At 39.0% G+C, this 18,685-nt stretch overlaps 3 protein-coding genes across 7 annotated transcripts; all 3 read right to left on the bottom strand.

Moving 5' to 3' along the window:
* On the bottom strand, positions 8-3,541 carry LOC109710398 (protein DEHYDRATION-INDUCED 19-like). The gene is made up of 5 exons (XM_020232933.1): positions 3,193-3,541; positions 2,947-3,086; positions 1,581-1,658; positions 1,212-1,492; positions 8-502 (listed from the first exon to the last, which is right to left on the bottom strand). The coding sequence occupies exons 1-5, from the start codon at positions 3,275-3,277 to the stop codon at positions 394-396; spliced, it is 693 nt and encodes a 230-aa protein (XP_020088522.1). The 5' UTR covers positions 3,278-3,541; the 3' UTR covers positions 8-393.
* LOC109710198 (probable pre-mRNA-splicing factor ATP-dependent RNA helicase DEAH5) lies at positions 4,446-9,783 on the bottom strand. Its single transcript, XM_020232679.1, has 2 exons — positions 6,296-9,783; positions 4,446-4,996 (listed from the first exon to the last, which is right to left on the bottom strand). Exons 1-2 carry the CDS (start codon positions 9,472-9,474, stop codon positions 4,603-4,605), a joined length of 3,573 nt encoding a protein of 1,190 aa, XP_020088268.1. The 5' UTR covers positions 9,475-9,783; the 3' UTR covers positions 4,446-4,602.
* On the bottom strand, positions 10,497-15,623 carry LOC109710831. 5 transcript variants are annotated; one of them, XM_020233613.1, is made up of 9 exons: positions 15,230-15,623; positions 14,384-14,524; positions 13,714-13,806; positions 13,506-13,632; positions 12,527-12,633; positions 11,887-11,967; positions 11,620-11,705; positions 11,473-11,518; positions 10,497-10,606 (listed from the first exon to the last, which is right to left on the bottom strand). In XM_020233613.1, the coding sequence occupies exons 1-9, from the start codon at positions 15,566-15,568 to the stop codon at positions 10,532-10,534; spliced, it is 1,095 nt and encodes a 364-aa protein (XP_020089202.1). In that variant the 5' UTR covers positions 15,569-15,623; the 3' UTR covers positions 10,497-10,531. The 5 variants fall into 5 exon arrangements, 3 of the variants coding, with proteins under 3 accessions (XP_020089202.1, XP_020089201.1, XP_020089200.1); XM_020233612.1 differs by lacking the exon at positions 10,497-10,606 and adding an exon at positions 10,633-11,195; XM_020233611.1 differs by lacking the exons at positions 10,497-10,606; positions 11,473-11,518 and adding an exon at positions 10,633-11,195.

Here is an 18,685-nt window from a genome sequence, read left to right as displayed (position 1 = left end):
ATCTGAGTTCCGCTTTTCTAAATAAGAAAAGAATTTCCCAAAGTGTTCGATCAAATTTAACAGAGTAAGTTATATATTGAAGTTCCAAAGGGTTGATGAATTCTTATAAGAAAAAAATAATTAGGATGGCTTGGTATAGGCTTGACAATTGAAAGGCGAAAGCGTCCGCCGCAGGGGCAGGCACGCAGCAGAAGAAAAAACTCAAAAGACAATGAGAATGGGCTTTTTCCTCTATTTCCCATAATTTTGGAATCTCACATATTCGAATTGAGGGTCGCTTCAGTTTGGTGATGAGTAAAAAGAAATTAGCATTTATCCTCCATTCATCCGGTTAATGCCAGCTGGAATCGCCGACAGCCCATCCTTACAGCGACGGTACATTCCAAACCTTATCTAGTCACCAAAAAGAGTGGAGACCAAAAGGTGCTGAGCAAACGATGCCCTAACAGCAGCCCTTCTTCGCCTTTGCTCCCTCTCCTCATGACTCAAAGAAGAATCAAGACTGCAAGAATGAAGACAGTGGTTAGCACGTGAAAAAAAACACTAGGGTTTGGACATACGAACAAAATTTAAGGCTTTTTACTCGTTTGATCTTCTTCACAATTCAGTATTCAGTATTCCAGGCAAGGAAAAAGAAACTGTGCACTCAAGATAAGGGATTACATAGCATTAGCATTTCCATGCAAAAGAAAATAATAAACCAACCTCAACGAGTTAGTCAAGGCAAATTTCAAGGTAAGTTATAAACTCCCCATCAAAGATTTAAGTATCGTGGCACGGAGTCGTGCTAGAAACTTACCGGCACAGTACGTCCCGAGCCGTGCCGGTCAAAAAAATTCTTGTGCCGACACATAATAGCATGAAATATTTATTTTCTTTAGTAACAAAATATTATAACTATTTATTATGTCTTTTTATTACATTTTTTGAACTTTATTGAAGAAATTACTTATTAATTTAAAGAATAGAAGATTTTGAACTATGCCATCGGCACGGGGTCTGTATCGTGCCGGTATCTTGTTGACAGTATGGCACGGTGGATATGGTCCGTGCCGATGAGCACTTAAAACCTTGCTCCCCATCCTTTTCTCTTTTCTGAACATAGTTCTTCGAATTTTCGGTTTTGGACTTGGTTTGACATTGGTAACCTCTGAACCCTAAGCATTCTTTATGTTCATCTTGTCGGTAGAAAACAGGAATAATAACAATACCTCAATTTCCAATTCCTCGCAGGTGTTGCTTTCTTAAAGCAAGCATCCTCCACAGCGGGAAGGAAAGATTTCACCGTTTCCTCGGGATCTAATGTAGGGAAATTTAGAGCAACCGAAGAGAGAAGTGAATCAGCAACTGCAGTTGATGCATTAGTAGTATAACCAGATCGATAGCCACCACTTCCTAAGAGCACCTGCAGATGAGCCTCCCTTAGATCTCTCCCCAGCAGAGAAAGAGACTGTGTACTAGGAACAGCAACTCTGCGCAGCCTATGGCGCCTCTGCAATTGATCTAAGCAGTTAAAGAAAAATGATACGACAATCTATTGACTATAAGATGAACTTTGTACTTTGTCTCGAGAACGATACCTTAAATAGATGACCATGTTGAAGGGTAACATGGTTCAGCATATCCCGTTGAACTTTAACGGAGCAAATGGGGCAAGGCTGTAAGAGAAAATATAAAAAAGTGAATTAAACTATCATTTGTTCAGTTTTGCACTAATGTTTTAACTGAATTTTTCTAAAAATACAACAACTAGAAAAAATATAACAACTAAAACTTCCAAAGTGAGGCCACTTCTTTTTATGCTTGAAAAGTAATATATTGTTACATCATGTGATTGATATTAGAGAAATTCTCAACAAGCAAGAATGCTAGTGACATGAAAGAAAGATAGAAACAGTCCAACCAAGACAAATTTGCAGGAAGAAAAAGGTCAACCAGTCTTCGGATACATAGTTTTGTCGAAAACATACCTATGGACTTTTTTGCTATTGCCAGAAAAGAAGGTAGATTTCAGACAGAATTTTAGTGTTATGTAAAACTAAAATCATGCAATAATATATATATAAGCAGAGAATAAATAGATGTCGATAGCTTCACAATCTTGGTCAACTTGTAATTGATTTCTTCAAGTTCATTGTTACACCATAACTGCATCAGCCACATTTAGATCCATGAAGATGATACAACTATTAAGTTCATGAAAAGTAGGCCACATGGTAGAAGCAACTCTGAAAATCAACATAAATTGTTCAGACAAAGAGAAATTAAACTAATGGATTCTATTGAACATAGGGTTGCAGTCATACAAAAATATAAAAGACAAACAAATTTTTGTTACTATTAGCTAAAAAATGTATAAAATCACACAAATACAACATAGTAACAGCATTTCATTTCCTACAGCCTAAAGACATATGCATCTATCTATATCATGAATAAACTTTTAACTCCGATAAAAATTTTCTATTATGAGGACATTTACATCACTAGTCCATGCACCCTTGGAACATCCCTTTTATCTAACTTGCACCACGAATTTAAGCAGCCAACTAGCATTATTATCAAAGTTTCAGATGCTTAGCTAAGTATTACGGCAAACGGAATCTGCGTTATGCCAATTCAATAACTATTCTGCATAGTTTATTATGTTTTTTTGGCAATCAGTTTCCTAAAGTATGCAACTTTTACTTGGAAATCATCAATATTATTTCAAAATTACACCGATTCATCCAATAATCCATCAACACATCGATAAGTCCTTAGAAGCCTATGCGCCATGCAAGAAAAAAAAGAAAAAAGAAAAAAAAAAGGGTGCCTGTTCATATTAACATGTAATCAAAACATGCCTTCGATTGTCAAAATACACCAAAAAATCATTAGATTAGGAAACGTAGCGAAACACGATTAAAAAAAAAGAAGCAAAGATGAGAAATTTTAGATGCTCACGGCGAGTTTGGACTCGAGGGAGTGCTCCTCCTCCAAATGGGCGCACAGCGACATGAAATCGTGATCGTCGTAGCAATACGGACACGAGAAATCGCCGCGGATCTCCTCTTCCACCTCCAAATCGTTGAATCCGAGCCGATCTGCACAGCAAAATACTCGTAAAAAAAAAAAAGAAAAAGAGAAAAATTCCCCAAAATCCACATAAAACAAACAACGAATCGTCGGAATTGAAGAGGGAGAAAAAACCTAATTGGCGATTCTGATTCTGGAGCAGCAGCGAGTAGTGCCTCTTCGCCGCAGCAAGGCGCGAGATCCAGAGATCGGAATCCATTGGTCGGGTATTGGGATCAATTTGCAGGAGATCACGATCACGATTACTATGGAGTCGCTCGCTCGATTACGCAGGTAAAGGATGGATCTTTGAACCCTAGCTCAATTTCTCCTCCTCCTCTCCGCCTCCCAAATCCCTCCCAACGCGAGTAATTTATTATTCTCTTCCTATTTTATAATCGAGGGGTGGTGGGAGGGGGGGTGCGGGGGCGGCGAAGGAGGGGGCGGTGTTGTTCATGCGTTTTGTCTAAGAAATTGGAGAGAGTTAAAATTGGCATTCTAATTGGGGTCCTCGTTTAGATATGACGTGGCCATTATTAAATTTTTTGTATTTAATAAATTTATCTAATTTTTGGCTTATATAAAAGTTTTTTTGTAAAAAATTTACACCTTTATTTTGTAAATATGAATTATTTAAAAATTCTATGAAAAACTGTACGGACAAACACTAGAGCTAACACCCAATCACAATGCATCGAATTAGGACATATTTGTTTCAACGTAAATAGACTTAGGATGGAAATAGACTTTGAGTTAAAGTGGAGTTGGGGTGAAAATTAATTCACCAGTTCTGCGAGTTCTATTGTTTGTTTGGTAGAAAGTATATGACGTAAAAAGTGTAACCCTCCACCCCCGGTATATCTCCAAAGTGATATCATTATCTATTTTATAATTTATAGTGAATAATAAATTATAATAAATAAAAATTAATATAATTATATATGTATATAATTATATATATGTATAATTATAAAATAAAATTTTAAAAAATTATATTATTTGTTTGCATATAAATTATAATAATGCAACAAATAAAATTCTAAAGTTAAAAAATTATTAACATTTAACAAATTCATTTTTCATCATTTTCTAAATATACAAATTAAACAAAAAATATATTAAAGCTTATCTAATCAAATTTGATCATATTTTAGAAGAGGTAACCTTAACATATTAATCCATTCTTGCCTTTTTTTCATTTCACCGGAATTGACTTCGCCCCATGGGAGGGCGAAGTCAAGTTTATTATTTTAGGTGAACTGAACTTTCGGGCGTAATAAAATTACGGTGAACCAAACAGCGAAAGTGATCAGTTTTCACCGAGAATTACTTCCCCCGTCCCACTTCCACCCCACTTCCCTCGAAACAAACAGGCCCTTAGAGGACTCTTCAGTTCATCACATAAAAAGATGTTAGCCTCGAACATATCTACATTGATCGAAAACTTACTGCTTAGTTGATGAATAGATACTGGAACAATACAAGCACTGAACGAAGAGTACATAAGAAGAAAGAAAACACACAAAATTGATACAGATACACCAGTTAGGCGCGGCGCTTGCTCAACCGCCACGAGTTAGGTTCGTGATATCTGTCGTACAGGGGCTCTATGCGCTCTTGCCGCTTCCGCTTGCTCATCTTCGTCGGATCGGCAGATTTGTAGAATCTTGGGGCCAACTCGACCAACCATTTCGGGTCGATCACGGTCACCTCCCTCATGTACTCCTTCGTCGTCATCACGAGCTCGTGATATATGACCCAGTCCGGTTGTCTCTGGAACAGGGCACTGCTCGGATGAATGTATACGGGCTGGTTCTCCACTAATGTCCTGTAACCCTCCTGGGGGTCCTTGCGAGCCGCGTGGAAGAAGAAACCTGCAGTAATCGCCTTCCGGATTTTCGTGAAGTTTTTGCCAGCAGAGACGACATCCAGTTTATACCTGAATACACAATAACAGCACGCATTAAGACTTCCATATATACACCTGACAAATCATATGTTAACATGTATAAAACCTGCAATATCTAAATTTTTCGTTTATGACCTTTAGAGACTCGAACGCTTAGGGCATGGTTGGTTCACTTATTTTAAACTATGGAATTGGAATGGGATTCATTGATTCCGATTGTTGTTATTTGTTTTATAGGAATCGAATTTCGAATTCCATTCCACTCTGGAATGGAAATGACCAAATCCATTTATGGTCCAATTCGGCTTTGAATTCCGGATTGACCAATTCCAAAGTAAACTACTCAAAATCTTCCTTCCCCAACACCTCCTCCTCTCCCTTCATTCCTTTCCTATTTCTTAATTAAAATCCTTTCTCAAAAATTCTAAATTTTCATTCCAATAGTGAACCAAACATTTTTGAATGATTCGTCATTCCATTTCCTATTCCAAAACAGACCAATTCCATTTTTCATTCCTATTCCAATCATGAACCAAACATGCCCTTAATTTCTTCAAAGATATCTCTACAATGGTAGTATCAAGTCAATCCGGGTTATATACTGTACCTTGGTTTTGTAAATTAGAAGCGGCAGTATTATTCTCCGTGGTTCATAAATGTATCAATTGATAGTATTGAAGAAATATCGATTATCATATAAATCCAGTGCACCACAACTAATTTCTTCCATGTATATAACTATTTGAATCCAGTTACCTAAGGCCGCCTTATAACTGCCAGATAACTGCCAGAAGATGCAGCACAGCATAATTCTTAGGAGATCACGAAAGAGGTACCACTTAAATAAAATAAAAGAAATCTAGAATAGCCGAGAAAATCCATTATGCTAAACGTAATACCTTCTGTGTAATTGACAAATCGGTTTTCAATCACCTAAGCATTGTCTTATAGCTACCAGGAAACATGTCTCTGAAGACAAACTGAAGAAAATCTGCATTAGCACGCAAAGTGAACTTTTTTTGGACACTTCTGCTATTCCATTTCTGATATTCCAACCATCTACTCTCACGACATTAAATAAATTTACTAGAAGGAAAAAACAAGCAATAGAAAAGTTGATGGCATCTATTACATGGAGCAGTATCAAATGTTGATGGAATTATAAATGATCGGTAGAGATTTTAAGAAATTGGGACAATTGAAACAATCAATTCTTACTAATGCAGCAATGTAAGCCAATCATAGTTGCCATCAGTTAAAAATAAAAGGATATCTCAAGTAGTAGGACACAATGGAAGCATAAGAATTTAAGGAGAGCAAACCCTGTACCTGTCCATGATAGTAAGGAGCTGCTTTCTCACGTCCTGCGCCCTCCTAAGTGAACGTGACTGCACAAAGTTCTCAAAACACCATGGCCCTGAGAAATTTTTGGCCTTCCAGGCCTCATAAACAGCTAGTAACGTTAGGTGGTCGCCTTCTGGCTGAAAGAACTTTGCTCTTTTTTGATCTGCCTGTGCTTGTTTCTCTCTTGGCCTATAGAAGATATTTCCAGTCTGAATCATTGCAATAATTGTCAGAATCTCATCACTGCAACCAAGGTCCACGCTAGCAAGTAGCATCTTCGACAAGGGTGGCTCTAGTGGAAATTCAGCCATTTTTCTACCCAATTTAGTCAGAAGCCCCTCTTCATCCAAAGCTCCAAGACTGTACAGCTGCTCCATAGCAGAGATAAGTGCCTGCGGTGATGGGGGATCCATAAAGTCGAATGACAAAAGGTCATTTATTCCCATAGCCTTCATATTCAGTGTTGTCATTCCTAGGTTAATCCTTTGGATTTCTGGAATAGTAGTGGGTGCCATTTCATTACGGTAGGCGCTCTCCGTGTACAAACGGTAACACTTCCCTGGACCAGTTCTCCCAGCACGCCCAGCTCGCTGCTTGGCCGATGCTTGTGAGATGGGAGTAATAACCAAGGAATCGAGCCCTTGTTTTGGATTATACACATTCATCTTTGCAAAGCCAGGATCGACAACATAATATATCCCATCAATAGTCAAAGATGCCTCGGCTATATTAGTAGCCACAACCACTTTCCTCTTCCCAGGAGGAGCCGGTTCAAAGATCCTCGACTGCATTTCACTAGGAAGAGCACTATAAACAGGCAAAATAATCAATTCCGGGACATTCTTACCTAACCCTTTCATTCTCTCATAAAGGCACTGGCACGCATGGTCAATCTCTTCTTGGCCGGTCAAGAAGAGAAGGATATCACCTTCAGGCTCTGTCAAGTGAATCTGCAGAACGGTAATCAAAGCTGCATCCAAGTAGTCAGTTTCCGGCTGCTTCGTGTAGAGTATTTCTACGGGAAACGTTCTCCCAGGAATTGTAAATATATTGCAGTTAAAGAAGTAGCCAGAGAACTTCTCTGCATCAAGTGTGGCTGAAGTGACTATCAACCTAAGGTCCGGCCTGCGCTTGACCAGCTGTTTCAACAAGCCAAAGAGAACATCAGTATGAATGGTCCTCTCATGGGCTTCATCTAACATAATAACAGAGTACTGTGAAAGGCTCTCATCGACCAAAATCTCCCGAAGTAGCATACCATCTGTCATATACTTAATCACCGTCTCCGGCCCAGTGCAATCCTCAAACCGAATGGCATAACCGACTTCCTCTCCTAATCTACATCCAAATTCCTCTGCCACTCTCTTGGCCACTGACATTGCTGCCACTCTACGAGGCTGAGTACATCCAATTTTACCCCTCGTTGTATAGCCAGCTTCAGCCAAATACTGAGTCACCTGCGTTGTCTTTCCTGAACCCGTCTCACCAATAACGACCAAAACCTGATTATCATGCACGGCTTGAATCAGCTCTTTCTTCAACTTGTATATAGGAAGGCTCTGCCTTTGCTCTTGAATTGATAGTTTCGACCTCTGCCCGAAAGTTAAGGCCTTTCCATATGCATCTTTCTTCCACTCGGGCATGTCGTAGGCTGATAACCCCACACCCCTCAGTTCCTGAGCTAGATGCCTCTCACCAGTCTCAGGCATTGGATCTTCCCACGGCCGATTGAGATCCTTAGGGATAGAATCCAGCATCGTCCTCTGCTGCTGCTCTCTCACCTCCCTCCTCTCCTTAATAAGAGCTGATTGTAGTGCTGCCGCCCTGCTTAAAGATCCTTCGGGGTTCTTGAAAATCTTAACTGGAGACATATCAATCGAAAACCGGCTCTGCCCCTGCAAGAATGCGGGCTCGTCCTCATTGAGTTCGATCTCGAGCTCCTCCTCCGCCCCCTCCTCTTGATACAACATTCCATCCCCGTCTTCATCAAACATTGGGAAGTCTCTTATATCGAGCACTCCCGAAGCAATAAGTTGTTTGGCCTCCCACTTCTCCGGTGAACTCATCCTCTTAAGAGGTCTCCTTGATGAGCCACCGCCCTCATTCTCCTCCACGATCGTAATGCCTGAAAGGCCCTTTCTTGTTGTTGGCCCATTGCTCCCGCTCGATGGATTAGCTCTCAGAGCCTCATCCTCGCCGCTCTTCCTCATGGGTAACAAATCCTTTCCAGTCTTCTGATCCACATCCCTCATCGAAAGGCTAAGCTTCTGCCCCGACATTGAGATCAACTTCACATACACCTCCTGGTCGCGCTTGACCGCATCCTTGGCATTCGCAACACGGCGGCTTGCAATCTGCGAGATGTGCACGAGTCCCTCCTTCCCGCGGAAATCACTGAGCTGAACAAAACATCCCGTGTCCATCACACGCGAGACCCGGCCCCTGTACACCTTGTAAAGCTCCGGCTCATCCGAGATCCTTTGGCTACTGTTAAAATTAGGGTTTCTACCGCTCCTATCATCCTCATCTTGCTCCTCCTCATACCTACTATCCCTTCTATGGCTCCTGCCCCTGTCCCTATCTCTATCTCTATCCCTGTTCCTGTCCCTATCTCTATCTCTATCCCTATCCCTATCCCGTTCGCTGTGATCCCGCCGCCGATCACTGTCATGGTCACGATCTCGACCACGGTGCCGGTCCCGGCGACGATAATCATTGTCGTACTCAGCGTCGTCGTCGTGGCGGGAGCGCGCTTCAGCGTGGGACTTGCGCTCGGCGTCGCGCTCAATCTCGAGGCGGAGCTGGCGGGCGCGGTCGAGGTCGTCGGGGCGGGCGAGGGCGGGGAAGGCGGAAGGGGGATTCGTGCCGTTCTTGGAGGCGGCGTTGGAGTTGGGATCGGATTTGGGTTTGGGGGGGACGATGGCGTGGATGATGGTGAGGAGAGTGCGGACGAAGTAGTCGGGCATGTCGGCGCCGTTGGCCTTCAGCTTGGCGTCGAACTCGTCGACGGTGGCGGAGTCGCGGCCGAGATCGGTGATGAACTCGGCGAGCACCTTGTCGCCGCACCCCACGTGCGACTCCAGCTCCGTGCACACCTTCGACACCAGCGACAGGTACTCCAGCTTCTGTAGGCCCTCGCCCGCCCCATCCGCCGCAGCCGCCATGGGAGGAAACAAAGGAGCCGATGCACCGGGGTAGAAAATTAGGGTTAGGGTTAGGGTTAGGGTTTTGGGGGTTGGGAGGGGAAGAGGAGAATGGGATGGACCACTTCCCGTTTGGGTCGGGAATAAAAAAGACGGTATCAGAAACTAGCGGAATAATTCGTATTCTTGACGGCGAAGATCGCCGGATAGGGGGTAGTCGGAATAAGGGTGACGAGGTCTCTCTCTCTCCAGAAGAGTCGGGATAAGTGGCGAAGCGGAATTAAATTGAGGCGTCTTAGGCTGGTGCGGCCGTTCAACGAAAAAGAGAGAATAAAAGGAATGAAATTTTATGAGGTATAAGTATTTTGGATATTACTATTCAAATTATGATTATCTTAAATATACTCTTCCACATAATGTAGGCACTTTAATATATTTGAGCTTAACCGACCACTTCTATAAAATGCTTAGTACCCGAAATTTTAAATTCAAATCTTAGTTGATTTATATTTTTAACTAATTTTTTTTCTAAATAAAATAAATGAAGCAGATAGCATGCAACCTATCTCTCAATATATATATATATACACACACACGTGAGCTTATATAAAAAATATGTTATTCACCAAAGAATATTTTCTTCAATTTGCCTATCACAAATCAAGTCTATATGTTATTCACCAAAGAATATTTTCTTCAATTTGCCTATCACAACTCAAGTCTTCGTTGGGTGGCAATGGACTCTTACGAGATCGAACCTGAGGTGGATCCAAATTTTTTTATTATTGTGTTTGCTAAACGCGACCAAAATTTAGTTGTCATGAGGCAAACTGCTTAAATCCCAGTAAAAACGAAATAAATCTTTTCTATTTGGTTTTCTCGATTTTCATTAGCTGCTTAGTTATTGCAGTCCAATCTAAAGTCTCTCCGAAATTGAAAAATAAATTGAACATAGCTGTTCAGATTTAAGAATTCGAGCCACATACCGCACAAATAAAACTCAGAAAACAGAAATAGGAATGAACAGTGGAGTGTAGCAGTAATACTCGGAAGCTGAAATGCCTTGTATTGACAACAACTACGGAACCACGGCACAATCGCTTCCTACAGTTTGCTCAAGGGTGCTCACAACGAAATGCAACACAGTGTGCATCTGCAGAAAGAACAGTTCAGGCAGAGTTTCATTGGCATCAATTTCAAAAATAATCAGCATCAAATTATGTGAGAGCAATTAGTTCGTAAGTCCGAAATCAGCAATTACACAGCCGGCGACAACTTCAATGTTGAAGTTTCCGCATCCGTATAAAACATCAGTTGATTTTTCATCTTTATCTCCTAATGTATGGGCCATATTCCCATCGACTTGAATGAAAACAAGAACAAAAACAATATCATCTCAATCAGAATTATATTGTTGAGGCGGCACCTTCAGACTCAAAAACTGATCAAAAGAACCAGCTAGCTATTTCCAGTTCTCCTGGAAAATCCATGTATCTCTCTTTTGTTTCCACGAGGTAGTCTTTAGTTATACGCAATTCTTATGTCTCTCTCTTCGAGTAATTGATCTTCCCATTCGGAGTCGTCGACTAGTGAGGGAGTCAAGCAGAAAATCGAGCGCCTGTTCCACAGCCTCAGCCTGTTTATCCAATCTGAGTGTACTGAGCTGAGGACGGAGGTGTAATTCCGAGAGAAGGCCAGCTGCAGCAGCAGCTGTGCAAGTGCGGTCCCATGATGGCTGAGGTCTGCTTCAATTAGATAAGAAGAGAGAACTAACAGATCTGTAGCATGAGCAACAGTCCTTGATCTTTCATTGAATTATAATTAGGTCCTGATCTTCCAATCAAAAAGATAAGCCTCTGAACTTGGCTAATTTCTTGCCGTGTGATCCCTTATAAATTTTCATTCCAAAACCTATCATTTACTATGTGCCGAGCGCATAGACTAAACAAAGAATGATTTAGGACAGCAAAGGAGCCCAGAGATTACAATGCATGATACCAGCTAAGTTTAGGGGCTTACATGTATAATTGGAAGATCGGCATCAAAGTAGCAATTGAGGGGAAGTCTGAGAATAACCATGCATATTTACCCTCAATAGGTACTGCAAAAGAACAGGAAAGGGTAGGGATTGCAAACATGCGAGAAAGAAGCCAGTGCTAATCTCACCGGAGCTTGTGCATCACAGAGGCGCCAAGAGTTGACAACGAAATACAAGGCAGGTCTTCATCTCCCCACGTCAACTTCCACCTCTCCTGCAAAGAAACATGTCCCTTACATGAGAAAGTTCACATGGATTGACATAGAAGCTAGACTTGGCTCTCCTAGAGATAAATCAAAGTGATATAGAAGCCAAAGCCAATTCTTATAAAGTTAGTTAACTGCAAAAGTGAGAGAGAGATAGATAAAGGTTTGTCTCCAACCCCAAGAACATACCTTCAACCTTTTATACATTGCAGCGGAGTTACTCCAGGTACCATCAATCAAAACAAAATTTAAAGGCTCGTCTCCAAGATCCTGCATAATAGATATAGTTAATTTGAAAATACTAGTCTCCGTATAGGCCTGTTAACTGATGAGCTAAAACTTCTACACACAGTAACATAACAAAAAAGAAAGAAATGCTCTCATTAATTAGAAGCATCCCCATATAATTTGAAACTTTTAATTGATATCACCAAGCTTAGAAAAATTGATGGGTCCTTGCACTTACCAATATTAAATTATACGTGCTCTTGTGCAAACCATGCAGTCAGAAAACTAGTCATGCTCGAGGGCAGAACTTACACAAACTCGAAAAAAGTGACTTGAATGACTTATTTCGTGAGAATCCATTATGTTGGAAAGGTCAAAAATTTGGCTTGTTACATGTAAGTTTCTTGAAGTTTTTAACAATGGGTGTTTTGGTATGAGGAGTAATACGCGCAAGCATGAGAATATCACTCAAAAGGTTTCCCTGTATGAAATTGCACACTTGCAGACCAGCAACAATTTTTGTGATGACAAGGACGACATTCAATATGAGAGAGATACCAAAAATGAGAATGCAAAAGATCGAAAAAGCACATAAGAGTACCATATCTTGACCTCCAGTCTTTCTAAACACTCCATCAATGACAATGTCCTGAACTGACTTGGGAAACAAATTCTTATTCGGGTAGAGCAACCAAACCATTCCTTTTCCTAGGGAGAAAAAGAAATTCATGTCATGACTCATGGCTAACCTGAAAGGTAAGAAAATTATTCTATGAGCACAAATTTGTGACATTAATACCACCAATAATAGAAAGGCTAAGTCATTACTTTAAAAGAATCTAGCAGATTACATTGATAACCACATATCAATCAACATTTGCCTGCTTCAAGAATCAGAAATGGAAATAATACTTGAGATCTGACAGTTATTAGTTTCTGCCAAACTTGAGCGGCAGATCAGATTCTTCTCCAAGTCTCTCTCTCTCTCTCTCTCTCTAACATTACTCCGAACTTAAAAAGAAAGTTTGAAAAGTTGCCAAGATTAGGAATCTCTTTTTTGCGTGCAATCTCACGGCATTATTTTACATTCAGATTAGACATCACAGTGTCTGCTTCTTCCACACTTTATTTTGGTTTACATTCCTCCATTTGAAGAGGGTTGCTATCATAGGCATCAAAAAGAAGCTTACCTTCTGCCTTTTGTGCCCTTTCTCTTATTTCCTCACGTTTGCTTCAAGAAAATTAGACAAGCAACCTGGAAATTGGGTTTTACAGTCATATGAAAATTAAAGAGCTTTTCCTTGCTCATTTGCTCTCCTTCTCCTCATTCTGGTTTACATGGTCAATGAATTATAGATGAGGTTTATTTACAGGAAAGAGCTCTAGTGCTTTAATATTATAATATTGGATGCAAAGAATAGCAAATTTTGAGATTTTGCACTTTTAACTTTGCTATTGCTGCTTCTAGTCTTTCTAAAACTTAACTTACAATAGAAGATTTACAAATAGAAATACTTAGGTTTACTAGAACTCATATACTCTAGTTCAATCAAGACAGCAATCAAGACAGCCATTATAACCTGCATGGCTGAATGCATGCCACATAATTTCTTCATGTTCAGTAATGCCAAAAAGACACAAAGTTGCAGCTTGGGTGCCAAAAATTTGCCACAATAACTTTCCAGTGTTATTTTGGCGTAAAAAGTCCTGCAAGAACAAGAATGTTTACATAATGAATGTATTAGAGCAAAGCAAGGTGTTGAGGTAATTACTGTAAAGCAAAAATACCTTTGGATGCATGTATAACCAAAATCTTATACCATCCCACAATGAGCATGGAACAATTCTTGAGCACATGCAATCTTCCTTTGGGAGCCAGCACTGCAAAAATTTACACGCAGATGGTCCTAAACAATCTAAGCAGAAAGGATTTGAGTGATTCTATCAATGACAAGCCACCGAATTAAAAGAGATGGATACTTCGATATATGTCCCTCCAAGACCTGTAAAATTTAAATTTTCATATGTACCCCTGGGAAGTACAGTTTCCTACAAAAATTCACTTATATTACTAAGTTGGAGAGTCATCCAATTCATAAGAGAACGTTGATATTGCATTAATCAAACAATTTTGGAGGGGCATTTCAGTAGTACAAGGCTACAAATGTAAGAAATTAATGTACAAGGCTATATATGTAAGAAATTAAGGTTTTGACAGGTTATATGAAAATTCGGATTTCACGATGGTACACATAAATAAATAATTTTAAATGGGTAAATACCTAAATATTTTAAAAGAAGATTTGTTGTCTGTTAACCCTTGACCAGCCTTATAAACCTACTATAAAGGCTACAGGTGGCTGCAGGTCCCTGATGATAACATTTTGGCGCTGCAAGCACGAAGCTGATGATAGTAAATCATGGGTGAGAGAGAAGTTGAAAGAAAGAGCTTTAATACCTTCTGGCAGAGATAGCCCCTACTTCCAAGCAAACGACAAGCTATCTGTCGAGCAGCGAAAAATTGCAGCTTCCTCTCAGAATCAGTTAGACTATCATATACTTTCCTATGTTTCTTATCCTCCTGAACCTTAAATTCACCCTACAAAGTTCACATGAAAGTTACATTAGTTAAACTGTCATGTAAGCATAAAACTATGCATCAAAAAATGTACAGAATCTGGGGATCTATTACAGCTTCCACTTCAAATCAAACTTAAAGTACACTTAAAAGGAAAAGGTTTCAGCACGTGAAATGAACAATACAAGCAAAAGTTCCTAGAACTAAACTTGATAGTAATAAATGAAATTACAAGCTACTGCACAAATCAGTGTGATGCATCATTCTGACCTCAGGCCCTTCTTACGTGACCAGAGAGAGTTTTCGTCACAAGTATAATTGTCAAAAGTGCTGCATAGAACCCTACATTACCATCCTTGTTTCCTTAATTAAAATAATTTCCTATCTAAGGGCTTGTTTGGCCCCCTGTAGGGTATAGTGTTGTTTAAGAAAGTGCGCCATATTAAATTCCACCTTAGAGTTCCAATTTGAAGATTCTACTTTTGGACTCCAAAATCATATTCCCGCTTCGCACTTCAGCAGGCTTCAAGCTTTTCTGTTTGCTAAATACTCTATTACATGTAACTATAGCTGAAAAAAGCAAGCAAAAGGGGTTCATACAGGCCCTAAACTAGCATCCCTCTAGTTCCACAACAAATTTCAACCATTCCAACACAATAATCAGTTTATATCGAATCCGATCAATCCGTAAGCAAGGAAATGAAGGGGAAGAGAGCGGGAATCAACCTGGAGCTTGCCGCCGAGGCCGCCGAAGCGCATGCTCGAATCGGTCTCCAGCTCCAAAGCCCTAAGCTCCCTGATCACCTCGGTCACCATGGCGGGGACGGGGGAGGAGGTGCCCCATCCCTGCCACTCCCTCAGGCTCACCTCTCCTCCTCCTCCTCCTCCACCACCTCCGCCGCCACCATTCTCCACCTCGCCGGCGCCGATGACGCCCCCTTTGGTCTCCGCCGCCGCCGCCATGGATGACGCCGCGCGAGCTCGAACCGAGCGGGGTTTGTTGTACTTATAGGCTTGGATGCGGCGGCATCGAGGGGGGAACGAACGCGCGGGGGTTGCAAGCATTTGTAGATGCTTCGTGCGGAGGTGCGACTTTGCGAGTGAGACGGACTACGCCGTATCGTACGTGATAGCGAATAAATTTTAATTCGGGTGAGAGTGTTTGGGTTGTGCCAGGTTTTGGATCCCGATTTGTTTATCTGGCTCGGTCCGGGTCCAGCCCTCATAGACCCTGAATGGGCTGTAATGGATCACTAATAAAATTCCGGGCCGATCTGGGCTTATATTGAATAAAAAGGAACAATTCGATTTTAAAGCCTCCACCCAGCCTGTTGTACGGGTTGGGCCCCACCTTACGCTTTAAAAACTGTTCTCTGTTAACGGTTTGGGAAAGTTAGTGCAGGAATAGGATTGGAATAGAAAATAGAACGACGAATCATTCAAAAATATTTAATTTATTATTTGAATGAAAATGAAAATGAAAATATAAATTTTTTGAGAGAGGATTTTAATTAAGAAATATAAAAGTAATGAAGGGAGAGGAGGAGGTGTTGATGAACGAAGATTTTGAACAATTTATCTTAGAATGGATCAATCTGGAATTCAAAATCAGATTGAACTATAAATGAATTTGGTCATTTCCATTCCAGAATGGAATAAGATTCGAAATTCGATTCTTGTAAAGCAAACAACAACAATCGAAATCAATAAATGTTATTTTGATTCTATAGTCTAAAACAGGTGCGTCAAACATGCCTTAAAAGTATTCTAAATTGCAGAACTTCCCAACAGATCCTTGTAGACTGTGATTCTGTAGTTTACATTTGCTTCGTGCATCAGGGAGAGCTCCCCGGTCAGGAGGGCCGTTATCGGGCCACGTGCTTCCCCCAAAAGTACAGGCCGGAAATGTAGCAGTTTCTTCTTTTCTTTATTTTTAGGGAAAACTTCAAATACCCCATTGTCGTTTCACTCTTTCTCACTTTTCTACTCTGTGGTTTAAAGTATATCAAGTTAGTACCTTGCGGTTGTGGTTTTGCACTTTATCACTTTAGTACCCTATGGTTTAACGTGTATCAAGTTAGTACCCTATAGTTTCGCACTTTTTCACTTTAGTACCCTGTGGTTTAAAAACCACAAAGTACTAACTTGATACAAAAATAAAACCATAGAGTACTAATTTGATACAAAAATAAAATCACATAGTACTAACTTGATACACTTTAAACCATAGGGTATTAAAGTGAGAAAGTGCGAAACCACATGGTACTAACTTGATACACTTTAAATCACAGGGTACTAAAATGAAAAAGTGCGAATCAATATATAGGTTTTTGATGTTTTCCCTTGTTTTTACCAGAAGTACAATATTTTCCATTCCAACAGCATCGCATGCGGGCTGTTCAACCTCCACCGTTCTTTGCTTGGACGGTCCAAATTCACCCTAATCAGTGACTAGAAATATCTAAAAATGCAACACTTGTGCTGTTGATGTGATGCTCTCATCCAATCAAAAAACTCTCCTGAAATTCACTTATTTTATCATTATTTTCTTAGAATATTTTTATTACATACTTTTAAAAAATATAATTCAATTAAGAATAAATAATGTGATGTAGATGTTACGAAGTAGGACTTTTTGATAAGGGGCTGTTTGATTCTATGTAACAAGTTTATTGGAAGGAAAAGAAAAAAAGTTTTCAACCTCACTTGTTTAGTTGGAAGGAATTTCTTTTTTATTATATACCCTATATATTATTTATTTATATTAATTGTTAAAATATATATTATTATTATTATTATTATAAATTAAATATATTAAATTTATATAATATGATAAATTGATAAACATATAATATAATATATGTAATAATATGGATACAATACTATATAATAGAAATATATAATATTTATAAATAAAAATATAAAATATGTATAATAATTTTTCATCTTCTTATATAATTATATATTATATATATATATATATATTATATATATATATATATATATATATATATATATATATATATATATATATATATAAACATAATATATGTATATAATATGGATACAATACTATATAAAGAAATATATAATATTTATAATAAAAATATAAAATATGTATAATAATTTTTATTTCTTTTTATATATATATATATATATATATATATAATATATATATATATATATATATATATATATATAGGCTGGAATACTATTAATAGCACAATAATTTGGTGCCTATTAAGTTTTTTATTATTGGATTAAAAGATGTATAATTAGGAATGATGTGGCCTCCTAGGGTTGAGCGGGGCGGTTAGTTGAATAGTATAATCGACGGATAAAATGATAAAAGAGTAAATCTAACGGCAGAAAACTTGATAGCACCAATGCTTCGTACTATCGACAGTATCCAGCCGAACTCTCTCTCTCTAATATATATATATAGTATGAGTCCAGCTATGGTGCTTGTAAAAGCACCAAGCACTTGATGCTTGTAAGTTTTTACGTTAGATCTACTCCTGGGATCATTTTCAACCATTAGATTATACTATTCAACAACCACCCACTAAACCTAGGGGCCCACATCATTCCTAACTGCATATCTCTCTAATCCAATGGCTAAAATCTACAAGCACCAATAACTTAGTACTTTTAAAAGCATATGAGCAATTATATATATATATATAGAGTTTGACTGGACTACTATCGGTAGTAAACTGCTCGGTTTACTACTGATTTGTTTCTGATGATAGAGCTTCCAAATCGACGATTGCACCGTTGAACATGATCAAACCATTTAAATTATCTAAAAATCAAATTTCATGATTTTTAGCATCACTAACTAAACGATCAAAGGGTCACAAATTCTATAATTTTAATGGCCGATATGGTGCGTTGCTCGTTTAACGGTATAGAAGAGTTCAAATCAACTAAATTTTATTAAAAATATTCTTTAAACTATTTAAAATAAGATCTATACTCTAGATCTCAAATATAAAAATTATATCATCATTTTTTGAAGGATATTCATTTCCAGTCATTCATTTTTCTGTTCACTTGATGGACAAGAGAACAATATCGAAAATGTGTGAAATTTGATTTCTAGATAGTTTAAATAGTTTAGATCATGGTTTACGGTCGATCATCAATTTGGAAGCTCTATCATCGAAAACAAATCGGTAA

Source organism: Ananas comosus, linkage group 5 (assembly GCF_001540865.1).
Source record: "Ananas comosus cultivar F153 linkage group 5, ASM154086v1, whole genome shotgun sequence".
Lineage (NCBI taxonomy): Eukaryota > Viridiplantae > Streptophyta > Magnoliopsida > Poales > Bromeliaceae > Ananas > Ananas comosus.
This window is presented reverse-complemented; position numbering and strand designations above follow the sequence as displayed.

What these genes read in the sequence shown, in the direction of transcription:
- LOC109710398 (XM_020232933.1), bottom strand. Translation starts at nt 3,277, where the DNA reads ATGGATTCCGATCTCTGGATCTCGCGCCTTGCTGCGGCGAAGAGGCAC. An exon ending in GAATCAGAATCGCCAATTAG is followed by an intron (nt 3,087 to 3,192) that starts GTTTTTTCTCCC and finishes TTTGCTGTGCAG; the next exon opens with ATCGGCTCGGATTCAACGAT. An exon ending in AACATGGTCATCTATTTAAG is followed by an intron (nt 1,493 to 1,580) that starts GTATCGTTCTCG and finishes GATCAATTGCAG; the next exon opens with AGGCGCCATAGGCTGCGCAG.
- LOC109710831 (XM_020233611.1), bottom strand. Translation starts at nt 15,568, where the DNA reads ATGCTTGCAACCCCCGCGCGTTCGTTCCCCCCTCGATGCCGCCGCATC. An exon ending in AGACTGGAGGTCAAGATATG is followed by an intron (nt 11,968 to 12,526) that starts GTACTCTTATGT and finishes TCTATTATGCAG; the next exon opens with GATCTTGGAGACGAGCCTTT. An exon ending in CAATGTATAAAAGGTTGAAG is followed by an intron (nt 11,706 to 11,886) that starts GTATGTTCTTGG and finishes GTTTCTTTGCAG; the next exon opens with GAGAGGTGGAAGTTGACGTG.
- LOC109710198 (XM_020232679.1), bottom strand. Translation starts at nt 9,474, where the DNA reads ATGGCGGCTGCGGCGGATGGGGCGGGCGAGGGCCTACAGAAGCTGGAG. An exon ending in CTCCTTACTATCATGGACAG is followed by an intron (nt 4,997 to 6,295) that starts GTACAGGGTTTG and finishes TTGTGTATTCAG; the next exon opens with GTATAAACTGGATGTCGTCT.